This window comes from Drosophila gunungcola, chromosome 3R (genome assembly GCF_025200985.1).
Source record: "Drosophila gunungcola strain Sukarami chromosome 3R, Dgunungcola_SK_2, whole genome shotgun sequence".
Lineage (NCBI taxonomy): Eukaryota > Metazoa > Arthropoda > Insecta > Diptera > Drosophilidae > Drosophila > Drosophila gunungcola.
In genome coordinates, this window is record NC_069139.1 from 7,787,455 (window position 1) to 7,800,051 (window position 12,597).

A 12,597-nucleotide genomic window follows, 5' to 3' on the forward strand; every position below is an offset into this window, starting at 1 on the left:
TCCAAATTAGCGTGCTTAATTAATTGGTTAGCACAGTCAAATACTCAAAAGGAACGAAAACATTACAATTTTATAGATTATGATTTGATAACATTTTATTTCTCCAGAAATCTTTCAATCCATTTGCCATTATGCACGATTTCTGTGATAAAAATCAAAACATTTATAACTATAAAAAAAATAAAATTACTATAAGTAGTGAGCTTTGAAGTTTTAAAAATCTGCGTGCAAGTTATATGACACATTACTAAGGGGCCCTTGTCCAATTTATAAACAACTTTGAGCCAAGAGCTTTTTTCCATTCTTTAAACAAAGCCTCCAAACGGATTCTGTAAACATCCAAGCCGATATTGTAATCACCAGAGCCCCAAAAAGGGAGCCCCAAGTCCGCTAAAATAAACATCGATTTCCGGCAGAATTTCAATTCTGCAAAATTTCAATTTCAAATTTAATTGACAAATTTCATCATCCTATTTTCCGACTCTTTTGGATAATTCTCTTAATCAGATTTTTGAGATCAATCTCTTAAGCCGAGGTTTGATTATGGATTATTGAACCAAAGTCAGGAGTCCGTTTTTGAATCCGAATTGATCGGTCGACAACTTGAATATCGCAAGCAGTGAAAATTAAATTCGGTACTAAGAACAATTGTGTAAACTAGTGCATAAGAAATAACAAAAAAAATATATATTTTTTTTTTAAAAATTCACTAATCGATTATTTAATTTGCATACAAAAGAAGAAAACTATCAAGGGTCACTTTAAAGACACATAAAATAATAATTCTAATCGCAGTTAACTGAAAACAAATTTAAATTCAAACGAACAGGCGTTACCAGACTGTATTTTCATTTTTTTTACAATGGCAGCCCTGTTCTGATCAGAAACCATTGCCATAACAACGTTTTTTTTTCATTCGTTTGCTTGCCTCTCAACCGTTCAGTTGTCTCTCTCTCTGCGCTGCTCTCTTATTACCTCTCGCAGTGATATCGATAAACGTAGGTGTGCCTGCAGTGCGCCTGTGTGCGTGTATGTGTCAGCAGTGGAGTTATGTTGTTTATTTGTTAATTCTGTAAGAACTGTAATATAAAAGTCAACTTTATAAACAATAATCAGCTTTTGCTAAACGAAAGTTAGCTGGCCAGCAGGAAATCGATAATACCAAATGAAATAACAAAGTTTGTTTATATTTGGTACAGTGCGCGTTGCAAGCAGTTTTGTGGATGTGTGTGTGTTTTGAAGAGAGACGCCCAAAGAGTTGTTGTAAAAACTATCGAAGTTGTAAACTTTTTATTCAAAACAAATGCTTTAAGCAAGAATCCATACAAAATAACATATTGTCGCATCTTAAAATAATGTAAAGATATATTATGTACGATTGACTGCGTTGTAAGCCCATCAACCTTCAGTTTTATGTTGTTAAGGGTGATCACATGTCAAAAGTGTTATCATTTCAAAGCAGTTATTATAAAAAAATCTTAATAATATATATTAGTTTGGTAAATATACAAAATCTTTTCTTGTTTTTGGATTATAAAGTTTTGAATATGTGTGGTTTTTTATATAACATTGTTTTGAACAAACAAATAAATAAATAATAAAATGTTCTTCACCCTTTAAGAAAAAATTAGAATCCCCTTCTAAAAGAATTAGAAAGATTTTAAAAATGTACGATTTTAATGCATTTATTCGCTGTCTGAAATAATAATAAATAATGAAATGTTCTTCCCCCTTAAAGGAAATGCAAAGCGAGTTTCTGACCACCCACGAATTCCCCTTAAGCAATTGCAGTAAACAAATTAGGTGTAGTTACAATTATGCGGAATTAGAGTGCTCCAAAAGTGCCCAATTAATTAGGTCTAACCCAATTGACTGCCTACCGCACAAGACCACAGAGATCTTAAAGATTTATACATGTTGTTCCATATTTGTGTTGCTTGACATAAGTTTTAATATGTTTAAAAAAAGGTTACGCTTGATAGCAATTAATTTTTTAAAATTTTTAGATCGTTTTAAATTGTATACTGATTTGAATAAAGTTTAAACTACTGAAAGATTGACCCTAGTTAGTTATGGCTGTCTATTAAAAAATAATTAATATTGCTTATTTTTTTCAGGCACTAAACCAACCGATAATCTAGTTGCCAAGATGTCATACGCAGCGGAGCGAGCATTATCCTTTCTGTATCCTTTGGCGATCGTGTCCTCGCTAATCTGCTGCATCACATCGGCGGTGGCCTGGACGCACTGGCGGTACGTCCTGAATGCCTGTCCGGACACCAATTGCGGATGTGTGCTCCACAGCAGGAGCACCTACAACAGCTTCGAGGGCGGGAACATCGCCTATTGCCACTACGCCACCTATGGACTCCTGCTGCCGCTGATCTTCGCCGTGGTGCTGGGCATCTATCATGGATATCGGATGTGCATCGGGCGTGGCAAGCCCAAGTCCGGCACAGCCACCATCCGGCAGCGGTGAGACTTCTAATTCCGATCGGGTGTCTGGGGTCAAGTGGGTTAATCGGCTTGCCACATTTGTTTGCTCGCCAACATGGGGCGTCTGGTTTGGCCTTATGCTAATGATGACCACTCTGCGGATGAGTAACGCAGCAATATGTGCCAGGCCCCAATAAAACAATTTAAAACCGGCGAAATTTTTAACAAAAAATGTCTTAAGACAACTTAGCTAAGGAAGGAAATGTTGTTAAAAGAAATAATCGTGTGCTTTATGATAATATTTATTTTAATAACAGCTTAGCTGAGATCCGTTTTAATTATTATATTACAAAAATGATTGCTTAATTACTATGAATCAAACCTAATAGACATTTTTAATTGAATTTAACATTGATATAAATTAAGACATTATGACCTTTGGGTTTTGAGTTTTGCTGAGTTCCGTTTCGGTTTAAATGAATGATGGCTAAGTAACTATATATATATATATATGTATTATACATTATAGACATTATTGATTGAAATCAATTTAATTAATAATACGTTTTTTCTCATTTGTTTCCAATAGTTCTGGAGACATGATGGTGGTGACCACCGAGTCTGAACTAACTCCCGATGGCCTATCTCCTTACTATTGTGAGTTTGTCAAGATTAAAGGTTGTTCGATATAATTCCTAATATCATATTATAATTTTAGGGCTCCCTGCCACCGTAATCTCAGTTATCATGGCCATATACCAACTGATTTACTCTGCCATATTTACGGACGGTTTCGAGGTGACCTGCAAACAGTACAGGGAATCGCTTTTGAAGGAAATCCAGGGCGTGGGCAACATAGTGCCCGTGATCAAAGGACGATTGTCCTGTGCTGCTGTCTTCGATTTTATGGACTATTTGGTGGAGAGTGTATCCTACGAAAGAAGGCGTTATGGACGTATTAACACCGCGGCATGCCTATATTTCACTCTGGTTTTTGCCTGGATAGCTCTGTTCGCCTGGTTGCTCATTTGTGTGATTAATATCTTCAACCTGCGACGCACAAAAGCCGCTAGAGTTTGATTATGCCAGGCATTGGATTAACAGAAGCTGGAAAATCCTGCCCACATTCAATTGGAATGCATACATTAAGAAATTCCCCACACGCACATTCGCCTTATATTTAATCGTAGCCTTACGAAGCGCCACTTATTTATTAGTAATCACACAATTACGTCCACGGTTCAAACCGCCATCAAAACACATTGTACAAAAAAATGTATGAACAACGAACGATTAATTAAATCACGATATAATTCTTAATTCTCGTTTTTTATTTGATAACGGACCAACAAATTACAATACTTTAGTTATCACGACGACTATAGGACAGTTTGGATTTTAATTGTTAGAAAATGTACCCACATCTCAAAATTAATTTTACCCCTATTGAATATCTAAAAATTATACTTTTTAATTAAAATTTTCCACAAATTTTAATCAACTTTTAGTTTTCGGTTATATTTAGAATTTTTAAAAACATAGATTTAAAACGGATGTGTACCTTACCTTTAGATAAGGACTACGCAAATAAGGGTGCCATTAACGTCATTCAATTCATCCCTAAAAAATACACGTATTTATGAATAATTATTTCAGGCTTTGTATTTATTCGGATTTAATCACGAAAAATTTGTTAGCAGAATATTCAAAATATCAATACATTTTTTTAAGCAAAATAAGTTGTTAAAAAATTGTTGGGTCATAAGTCGTATTAAATACAACAAAACTAACAATGGATTTTGTAGTAAACGTCTCCATTTAATTTGAAAGGAAAAGAAGCCCTTTAAAAGTGTACCTACGAAATTACCTAGCTAGGTACAGTAACGGTATTCTAGTATATTTTGAATAGCCTTACTTAGGTATTTTTTATACACACGGTCATACTGTTTATATGCTGACGTGCCGCACAGGAATTGTTTACGTGAAAACTAGCTGATTTAAAGGAAAAACCTCAAACAAAATGCTGGACATACAGACACATATGGTACGTCGTGTTAATCCTGATTCCTTAGATATTTAGGTAACCTTTTAATCGCAGGACTTTGCTGGCCAGGGAAAAGCTGAGCGTTGGTCTCGCTTTATCATAACATTTTTTGGAGTAATCGGCTTGATCTACGGAGCATTTGTGCAGCAATTTTCGCAAACTGTCTATATCCTTGGAGTCGGATTCGTGCTCTCCTCCTTGGTAAGTTTCTCGTCGTTTTAACGTCTTCATTTATAACACCCGATAAACTGGTTTTAGATCACCATTCCACCCTGGCCCTTGTATCGCCGTAATGCTCTGAAATGGCAAAAACCCATCGACACGGATGCCAAATCCTCCAGTTCCGAGTCCGGTGATGAGGGCAAAAAGAAGAAGAAATAGTCTTAGCCAACAGTAATGTGTATTTCTCACTATCCAATATAATATATACATAGAAAACTAAATCGGACGTCGATAGGATATTAGATCGTTATGGTCATAGTACTTGTGAATGAGATCATACATATTGGCGAAAAAGAACAGAAGATTGTCATATTGTCCATTGTAGGGAGACATCCTATCTATATCCTCCATGTGAGTTTCAATCTTTAAAGGTGCTGCCAGTTGATGGAAGCCTTCGGTAATCTCAAGATTGTCCAGTCCTCTGTACGAAGAGTTCAATCCCCAGGCATTTATGTGCACTTCGAGGAGGAACTGGTGAACAGCTTCGATCGTGGCCAGATACCAACGTGGACTTCCCCGCTGATGGCGCCAAAACTGTGATAATCTATTCTGTAGGACTACGGTTCTTAGGTTGCGAATCCTCTCGTCTGCGTATATTCCGCGACTCTGGTTCCACGTGCTGTCTATGAAGACAGCTCTGCGAATGGGCAGGTTCTCCAGATTCCATTTTTTCTTCGGCGATTCCTGATCTTTCGAATGGGGCTCCTGCACCTCGACCTCATCCATTCTTCTCCGCAGCATGGTTCCCATGTGGTGACCCTTTGGCAGGCCATAGTTATCTCCTATCTGCAGCTGGACATTGCGCTCGAAGAGCTGAGGAACCGTCAGGGCAGTGGCACTGGGAAATATTAGAACCACTCCGGGTTCCTCCCGATAATCGGGTATATCTGGATAGGTGTGAATCCTCACGTGTTCCGGCGCCAAAACAGCCGCATGCACAGCCGTACTTTTGCCGTCTATTTCCTTCTTGTGCTTGATTATGTCTATTTTGAGTGGTAACGCAATGCGTGGCAGGACTTCCTCCAATTCTCCCACCGGTATATAGCAACTGTAGCAGAAGAACTTGCGTGAACGATTGCACAATTTGCAATTGTGGCGGCCCTCAATGGAATCCAGTATTGTGTGATCCGAAATCCGCATATTTACAAAGGGATATTTGCGGGTGCGCTGCTGCGGCTCCAAAGGATGCGACATTTTCCGCAAAGATCCTTTTAAATATTCAAAACAATAGGAAAAACTATTTTGTTGTGGAAATGGCCAATAAAGTTATCGATAACAATCAGCTGAGGCTAGCCAGGGATGGCGACTGCACAAAAAACATGTGCGCTGGAATATCCCAATTGCGAAGTAAAAATCATGTAAGATGTATGTTAAAAATACGTTGTGTAAAAATAGCTTTAAGTAAAATGCATATTCTTCAGCGAAACAGACTGGCTTGGAACTTCAAATTATAAGATGTATTTGCATATAGCAGTGCCAGAAGCAGAAAAACAATCACATATCTCAAAATGAACTTTTCCTTTTAACAGAAAAGTGTAAATTTAAAAGCGAAGGCAAGACAATCACTGAATAATAATCATTTAGAATAAAATGTTGTCTTACTAAGAAAAATAAAAGCATCAATATGATTTTCATTTCATTTTTTTAATAAAATTTGTAATGTAAAGTTTTCCAAAAAACCGTTACAAATAGTTAATCAACCTCAAAACATCATAGCCCAGCCCTTAATTAATCGATTACTTTGCTCGGCGGTAAGTTTTAGCACTCCACCGACGGTCACACTGTTCCAAACAAAACAAAAGCCGGCAAATTTTGCAGAAAATATATAAACAGATGTTTTTCGGTTAAGGAAATGCCAAAAAACTATGCGTGGCGTTCGAAAGTGTGCACACTGTGGGACCGTGAACGGAAATCGCGCTCAGTTCTGCCGGAATTCCGATTGTCCGCAGCGCAGAAATGTCCTTGACGCCGTCCAGTTGGTTTCTTTGCGGCCAGGTTCCACTGTCTACTCCTTGAGGGCCAAGGAAAAGGAGCAACAGCCCCGGAACTTTGTTGTCATACAGGATGTCACTCTGTCCCTGCAACCAGATGCTGCTGTGGTGTCCAGCAAAGCCGAGTGCTACGTGGAGTCCTGCAACAAGGCAGCGGGGGAATCCTTGGACTGTGTCCATGTTAAGGCTTGTAGAGAGCTGGGCACAGAGTACCCGAAGGCCCAGGTCTACCGGGTGTCCCGAGAGGTTCTGTGGAACCTTAATATAAGTCAGGAGCAGAAGCAGCATCTATGGCATATCTACAAATATGCCGAGGAAAAGGAGTATCTTCCCGGAGTCCAGCGCTTGAATCACACCACATTCGCTGTGAAATGCGATAGGTCTGAATCCTTTCCAGCTGCTCGTCTTCATGTCACCGTGCTGGCCAATGGTCCGTCCAAGAAGAAGGGCAGCTACGCCTGTGCCTGCAGGAAACTTAAGATCATAGTGGAACCGGATAACTCTCTGGTGATGCAGGATGAGATCTGCGACCATCTGCTGCTCGTTTTGGCGGGAATCCTAAGCTCGCCGCAGGGAAAACGGGTTTATGGCAACTTCACCAGTGGTTTGCAGAACTTTTGGATGCCCTCGCAGCTGGAAACTCCACTGGGAGAACTGGAAACCGAGGATTTGCGACTCAGTATGTGCATGGAGGATGATTTCGATTCCCAGGTGGACATACTCGTCTTCGGGGATCAGCTGGATGTGAGTAACTACCCACTTCTTAAATTCCTCTTAACATTCATCTGTGGTATGCACCCTCAGCTTCCTTTACCGGATCTCACCGATGGCGTCTTCAATCTGGACAACATGCAGGCATCAACCTCTAGTCACAACACATCAAATACCAACGATGCCTTCATCCATTATGCGAACGATTCGCAGCTCTTGTCCAATTGCGATGTCTATGCAGAGCCCATTGAGCTAACCGACTGCAATATCGAACTGATGGATCAGTTTCAGCCCACGGATCACATTGACATTTGCAGCGAGGACATTGAATTGCCGCTGATCAGTGAGCCGTATAATATCCTCGCTGCTCCGCCCATTTTTGCGGAGGGCACTCCCGCAGTGGTCACCGATCAACTGCCCATTGAATTGGCCACTATATCGATGGTTAAAAAGGCACCCGTCAAGGTCTCAGAGATTGTGACGGAAGTCAAGTCTCGAAAGCAGCCTCCCTTGCCAGCCAAAAGGGACTTGATAGTCAACAATTCAGCTAAAGTAACTCCAGTTATAGACAATCTGTGCTTGGATGCTTCAGTTCAACCGGCATTGTCCTACGTAGCATGGCTGGATCATGTAATAGAGCTTCTAAACGAAGGACTCGAGCCATTAGAAACTCCCAATGCTGGTCTAACAATACGTTTAGTTCAACAAAACTTCCATGTGCACAAGGTAAGCTATTATTTACCCACAAAACTACAACTTAATCTCTTAAATCAAATTTTACAGGAAACTTTTTCGCACTTCTGTAAGAGTTTCAGTGCGGGACTGAAACGACGACCCTTAGACAAGTTCACTGTGATAGAATCGGGCAAATATAAAGGACTCAATAGGTACACTTGGCATTTTTCGTCTTCGCACACCGTAAAACGCATCTTTAGTACCTCAAATATTGAACTGCACTTGGAACGCGCCTTCGAGCGGCACGCAGAAGGTCATTTTGTGCCCTATGTGCGTCCAGCAATTGAGCCGCATGTTCCGGGTCAGGCTAAGAAGCGTGTTGTCTACGCCAGACTCAAGCTCTATATGGTTAAGATCATCTTCGAAACGCCGCCAAAGGTGAGTTGATACCTAAAATGCCTACAATTGTATAATGATAATACCCACCTCTTTAAAGAACCAATCCGGCAACGGAGTTCTGTTGACCTGGACCCCCGATGTGCTACCCCGCAGCCATTTCGGGCTGATGCACGTGGAGTTCACTGTAGAGACACGAGCGCCCAGCTAGGGTAATTTTGCAATTTGATGTTCTTTATTTTGACGCTTTCAATTTTGTCTGTTCCATTTATCTTTAGTCCATTTCAACTTTTCATTGGCTTACGAGTAGCTTAGGTGTACATACATATACATACATATCTTTATATATCATTAATTTTGTTTACCGCGAGACTTTGTCCGACTTTGATACCGGATCCTCTTGCTTCAATGGCCTCTACAAGCTGCGGGAAAGTCCCTACTTTCTGGGTCTGCAAAGGGGCAAATCCTTTGTTCTTTAAAATCTATGGTCTGCCTCTGGGATATTTTACTTCATCTATTTGCTTAGCTCTAAAATCGTGGGCATGCTTACTTAAGTTCTCGCTACATTCAGCTCTTTCTTACGAATTTTTTTTAATATTCCTTTTTTTTTTTAATATTTTCTGTATTTTCTTTTTAATTGTTTACGCTTAACTTTGACATTCATCACATTTATAAATTGCATAACACCGTCAAGTAGATAATCTGTTGTATCTGTTGTTTTGTATCATTTTCATTTACTTTAGTTAATGTGTGAAGGTAGTTTAGTCGTGGAAAGGTTTCCATTTGCTCGAAAAGTGTGTGCAGTTTTGAATTGGGGGATTTCTGTAGAACTCTGTGTAATCATTGCTCCTTTGCAATGCTGTTGATTAAGCTTTTCTTTGGCTGTGACGCAAATCACACTTACAACATTATGTACATAATGTATAGAAATATCCACCTATAGTTTCATCGTACATGCTACTATTTATGTGTTTAACAGTTAAAATGCATAGTTTTTCTCAATATTTTATAGAAATAATATGATTCTTGTTGTTTATATTACAGATGAAGCATTTGTTACCATTGCCGGTGTCAGTATGAGAATTTACAAGCCTTTCTAGCGTATAAGTAGTCTTAGCCTAAGTCGGGTTAGTGCCTAAGAAACAAAATCTCACAAAAATTGGTCATTAGTTGGTTAATATGTAGAGCCGCCTATTTGGTATCAGCTGTCAAATGATTGGATTGGATTGAAATGCTCTCGCTTTGATACGATCAAGATTGAAGGGTGCTCGCAACCCAATCAAACCCATCTACCGTCTATATGCTCAAGTAGTCTGACTACATTCGATTGGGTGGACACGGGATAAATCTAAGAGGAAACTGAAGGACCTTTGACATTCGTTCGATTACATAATCAGTATACATGCTTATTCAAGTTAAAGTGTACAAAAAACCAGTCTTTAAAACATGTTTGTTTATCGTTAATGTTTTTTTTTTTTCATTTATATTTTACATATAAAATGTAAAAATATTCACTAAATTATTTGCGCTATATATATCTGACTAAATCTGGACAATTCCAAACTATACATCTCCTTAGCTAACTTCACACACAGGCAAAGCTATGGCAATTCAGAGTGCTAACTTTAATTTTAATTTTTATCCACATCCGAGGCTAATTTTAAGAACTGTACAGATTAATATTACGCCGTTTATCGGCGTCTGCTTAATATGGAAACACCCTGTGCATCGATAAGAGAAAAACAAAACGTAAACATCGGTTTTTCATTGGGATTTTCTTTTTATCTCACTTTTCACATGAATTGTATATTTTAATAATACTTTGCTTGCGATTACTTTTAGACTTATTTTAGTTTTTACAATAGTCTTAGCTTGTTCAGAATGATGAGTCTTAGGTTTTTCTTGCCTAAGCTTTTTTTTTACAGTATTTTTCAGCTTCTTCAGAATGAAGAGTCTGGTTTTCTGGCCTACGCTTTTATTTACATTTTTTTTTCGTGATGCTCTTGTGCTTGGTGCTGAAATTTTGTGATTTAGTTATTTTACTTTGGGATTTACAGTGATGTGTGGTGGTGAAAGTGGCGGTGATGTGCTCCGTGTAAAGTGCTCGGTAACTCGGAATATTTGACAATAATTCGCTTCTCTGCCTACTAAATTCGCAATTAATTTGTAGCTAAGTTTTTCTTGAGTTTGATTTTTTTGTTTTTAGTGCATTAAAGTGGAACAAATTTAAAAGCAGACAAAAAACAATAACAGATACTAGGACGGACACTGAATCGATTCGAAATGCAAAAAGTGCTCAATCAGTTACTAAGTTAACTCGGTAATTCAACTAATAATTATTATTTAATAGGAGTTTGTAGGAGCTTAAAAAATCATGGCACAAGTGTGTGCAGAATTAACCTGCATTAACGTTATTTATATGTACTCCAGCGTATATAAATGATTAGACAAATATGTTTTTTTTTATTTAATTCTACTTGTTCAATTTGTGCATTTTGCTACGTTTCCACTTTTAGATTTGCGATTATTTTTGTTCTTTACTGCGGTTTTTGACTTTTTCTTTTCCCTTGTGACTAAATGTAGGTAAAGTATGAATATTAAAAACTTATGCATACGTTATAAAAAACTTAGGGAAAGACTAAATAATTTAGATAGAATTAAATAGAACAACTGAGGGAATAAATTAAAATAAAACATGAGCTTACACGGCAACTGAATAATTTATGGACAAGGCGCTAGACGCTTTGTTCTCACTTAAACGACTTAAACGTTAATAAATACATCGCTATGTATACGTAAATGTACGGTGTTTAAATTTAAATATTTATATTTAAACATTTATAAAATGATTTAATTTCTCTCTGTAAATTTATCTTTAGTTTAGCCTACAATATCTAAGTTTTGAGCATCTGTCGCTGCTGCATTTGTGACGTTGTTGTTGTTATTATTATTGTTGATGATCGTTGGTGAAGTGGTTGGTGAATTATCCGCATTGTTCATCAGTAAATCACCAACATTGTTGTGATGTTGATGCGTGTTGTATTGTTGTTGAAGTTGCGTTTGTTGTTGCATCAAGGCCAGCATTTGTTGTTGTTGGTGTTCCATCAGATCAGCAGCGTTATTAGTAACAGTATGGAAATTGGCATTAGTAAGGGTTAAACTGTTCGGGGATGCGAGTGGTATTGTTGGTGTTATGGGTAGGACTGTAGTTGGTGTCGTTGGAGTCGTTGGTGTTGCAGTTGCAGTTACAGTTGCTGGTGTTGCCGGAGATGTTGCATTGGCGACTGTGGGTGAGATCTGGTAGGACAGGTCGGATGGCGATGGCATTTGGATGGCTTGTGGGGATGGTGTTGGAGAACTTGGTTGTGGTGGTGGTGTTGGTGTGGATGAGTTGAAGGACATTGGAGCGACTGTGGGCGGTAACAATGACAGAATGGGCAAGAGGCTTGGATTAGTATCGGTTGTTGGTGTGCTGACTGTCTCATGGAGTGCTGTCTGTTGTTGTTGTTGCTGCTGCTGCTGCTGTTGTAGCTGCTGCTGCTGTGTCTCTAGGTGCTGCTGCTGCAACTGCAGCATGTGCAGCTGCTGCTGCTGCAGTATGACATGCTGTGGAACATTACCATTGCTGCATATTTTGCTATAGAGATCCGGCGTGGCCGTTGTCACATCCTCGAATTCAGTCCGAAGCGCCGTGCGCTTCAGCAGGTTCAAATTGCCAGGCAAAAATGAAAGTATATTGTAGATGACGCGAATGTCCTCGCTGGAGGTCCACACCCCGGGTCGCTTGTTGTGGTACAGCTTCGCATACTGGTACACGTTGGCTGTGCTGCAGTACTCCATCTCGATGGCCAGCGATGAGATCGCACAGAAGGTGCACGCCTGGGCGCCACCATATCTATAAAGCGAATTGGTAAATTATATTAGAAAAAATCAATTATAAAAGCCTTAACTAAAACTATTTCAATGGAACTTCATTCTTTCATTTATTCATTCAAGTTAAATATTCTAAGCTATTGGTAGTAGTGCAGAACACACTCAATAGTTCTTGATCCCAGAAGAAAAGGTATCTAGGAGCTCAGAATTTTTCTTTTTGCTATATAAAATTTCGTAGGCAATTAAAAA

General features: G+C 38.8%; 5 protein-coding genes across 19 annotated transcripts in view; 3 read left to right on the plus strand and 2 right to left on the minus strand.

Annotated features, from left to right (window-relative positions):
• The first annotated feature begins 931 nt into the window (after positions 1-931).
• On the plus strand, positions 932-3,756 carry LOC128266426 (uncharacterized). Of its 7 annotated transcripts, none has more exons than XM_053002931.1 (4): positions 932-998; positions 2,118-2,475; positions 3,026-3,093; positions 3,155-3,756. In XM_053002931.1, exons 2-4 carry the CDS (start codon positions 2,150-2,152, stop codon positions 3,514-3,516), a joined length of 756 nt encoding a protein of 251 aa, XP_052858891.1. In that variant the 5' UTR covers positions 932-998; positions 2,118-2,149; the 3' UTR covers positions 3,517-3,756. The 7 variants fall into 7 exon arrangements, with proteins under 7 accessions (XP_052858891.1, XP_052858888.1, XP_052858892.1 ...); XM_053002928.1 differs by having other exon boundaries at positions 933-1,072; XM_053002932.1 differs by having other exon boundaries at positions 933-1,029.
• A 583-nt stretch (positions 3,757-4,339) lies between these two features.
• LOC128266503 (signal peptidase complex subunit 1) lies at positions 4,340-4,923 on the plus strand. Its single transcript, XM_053003074.1, has 3 exons — positions 4,340-4,480; positions 4,535-4,681; positions 4,739-4,923. Exons 1-3 carry the CDS (start codon positions 4,457-4,459, stop codon positions 4,859-4,861), a joined length of 294 nt encoding a protein of 97 aa, XP_052859034.1. The 5' UTR covers positions 4,340-4,456; the 3' UTR covers positions 4,862-4,923.
• Positions 4,864-5,984, minus strand: LOC128266502 (tRNA-uridine aminocarboxypropyltransferase 1). Its single transcript, XM_053003073.1, has one exon. It carries the CDS (start codon positions 5,894-5,896, stop codon positions 4,919-4,921), a length of 978 nt encoding a protein of 325 aa, XP_052859033.1. The 5' UTR covers positions 5,897-5,984; the 3' UTR covers positions 4,864-4,918.
• Positions 5,985-6,483: 499 nt separating this feature from the next.
• LOC128252488 (uncharacterized) overlaps positions 6,484-12,597 on the plus strand; it is a 43,217-nt gene continuing 37,103 nt past the window's right edge. Inside the window, exons 1-5 of one of the 3 annotated variants that reach the window (XM_052980250.1) lie at positions 6,484-7,437; positions 7,498-8,130; positions 8,188-8,517; positions 8,576-8,687; positions 9,520-10,122. In XM_052980250.1, coding sequence (XP_052836210.1) covers positions 6,568-7,437; positions 7,498-8,130; positions 8,188-8,517; positions 8,576-8,686 — 1,944 coding nt within the window. In that variant the 5' untranslated portion in view covers positions 6,484-6,567 and the 3' untranslated portion in view covers position 8,687; positions 9,520-10,122. Of the gene's footprint in view, positions 7,438-7,497; positions 8,131-8,187; positions 8,518-8,575; positions 8,688-9,519; positions 10,123-12,597 lie in introns of those variants that run through there. The other 2 variants (XM_052980251.1, XM_052980252.1) reach the window with 2 other exon arrangements.
• Positions 10,234-12,597, minus strand: part of LOC128252486 (tyrosine-protein phosphatase 99A) — a 116,096-nt gene continuing 113,732 nt past the window's right edge. For 4 of the 7 annotated variants that reach the window (XM_052980243.1, XM_052980245.1, XM_052980249.1 and 1 more), the window contains one exon: positions 10,234-12,370. In XM_052980243.1, coding sequence (XP_052836203.1) covers positions 11,356-12,370 — 1,015 coding nt within the window. In that variant the 3' untranslated portion in view covers positions 10,234-11,355. The remainder of the gene's footprint in view (positions 12,371-12,597) is intronic. The other 3 variants (XM_052980244.1, XM_052980247.1, XM_052980246.1) reach the window with 2 other exon arrangements.

Bases quoted from the DNA above. Each gene is read 5' to 3' on its own strand.
- LOC128266426 (XM_053002931.1), top strand. From the start codon at position 2,150: ATGTCATACGCAGCGGAGCGAGCATTATCCTTTCTGTATCCTTTGGCG. The intron at 2,476-3,025 runs GTGAGACTTCTA...TGTTTCCAATAG, and splicing joins ACAGCCACCATCCGGCAGCG to TTCTGGAGACATGATGGTGG. The intron at 3,094-3,154 runs GTGAGTTTGTCA...TTATAATTTTAG, and splicing joins TGGCCTATCTCCTTACTATT to GGCTCCCTGCCACCGTAATC.
- LOC128266503 (XM_053003074.1), top strand. From the start codon at position 4,457: ATGCTGGACATACAGACACATATG. The intron at 4,481-4,534 runs GTACGTCGTGTT...TTTTAATCGCAG, and splicing joins TGGACATACAGACACATATG to GACTTTGCTGGCCAGGGAAA. The intron at 4,682-4,738 runs GTAAGTTTCTCG...AACTGGTTTTAG, and splicing joins GATTCGTGCTCTCCTCCTTG to ATCACCATTCCACCCTGGCC.
- LOC128266502 (XM_053003073.1), bottom strand. From the start codon at position 5,896: ATGTCGCATCCTTTGGAGCCGCAGCAGCGCACCCGCAAATATCCCTTT.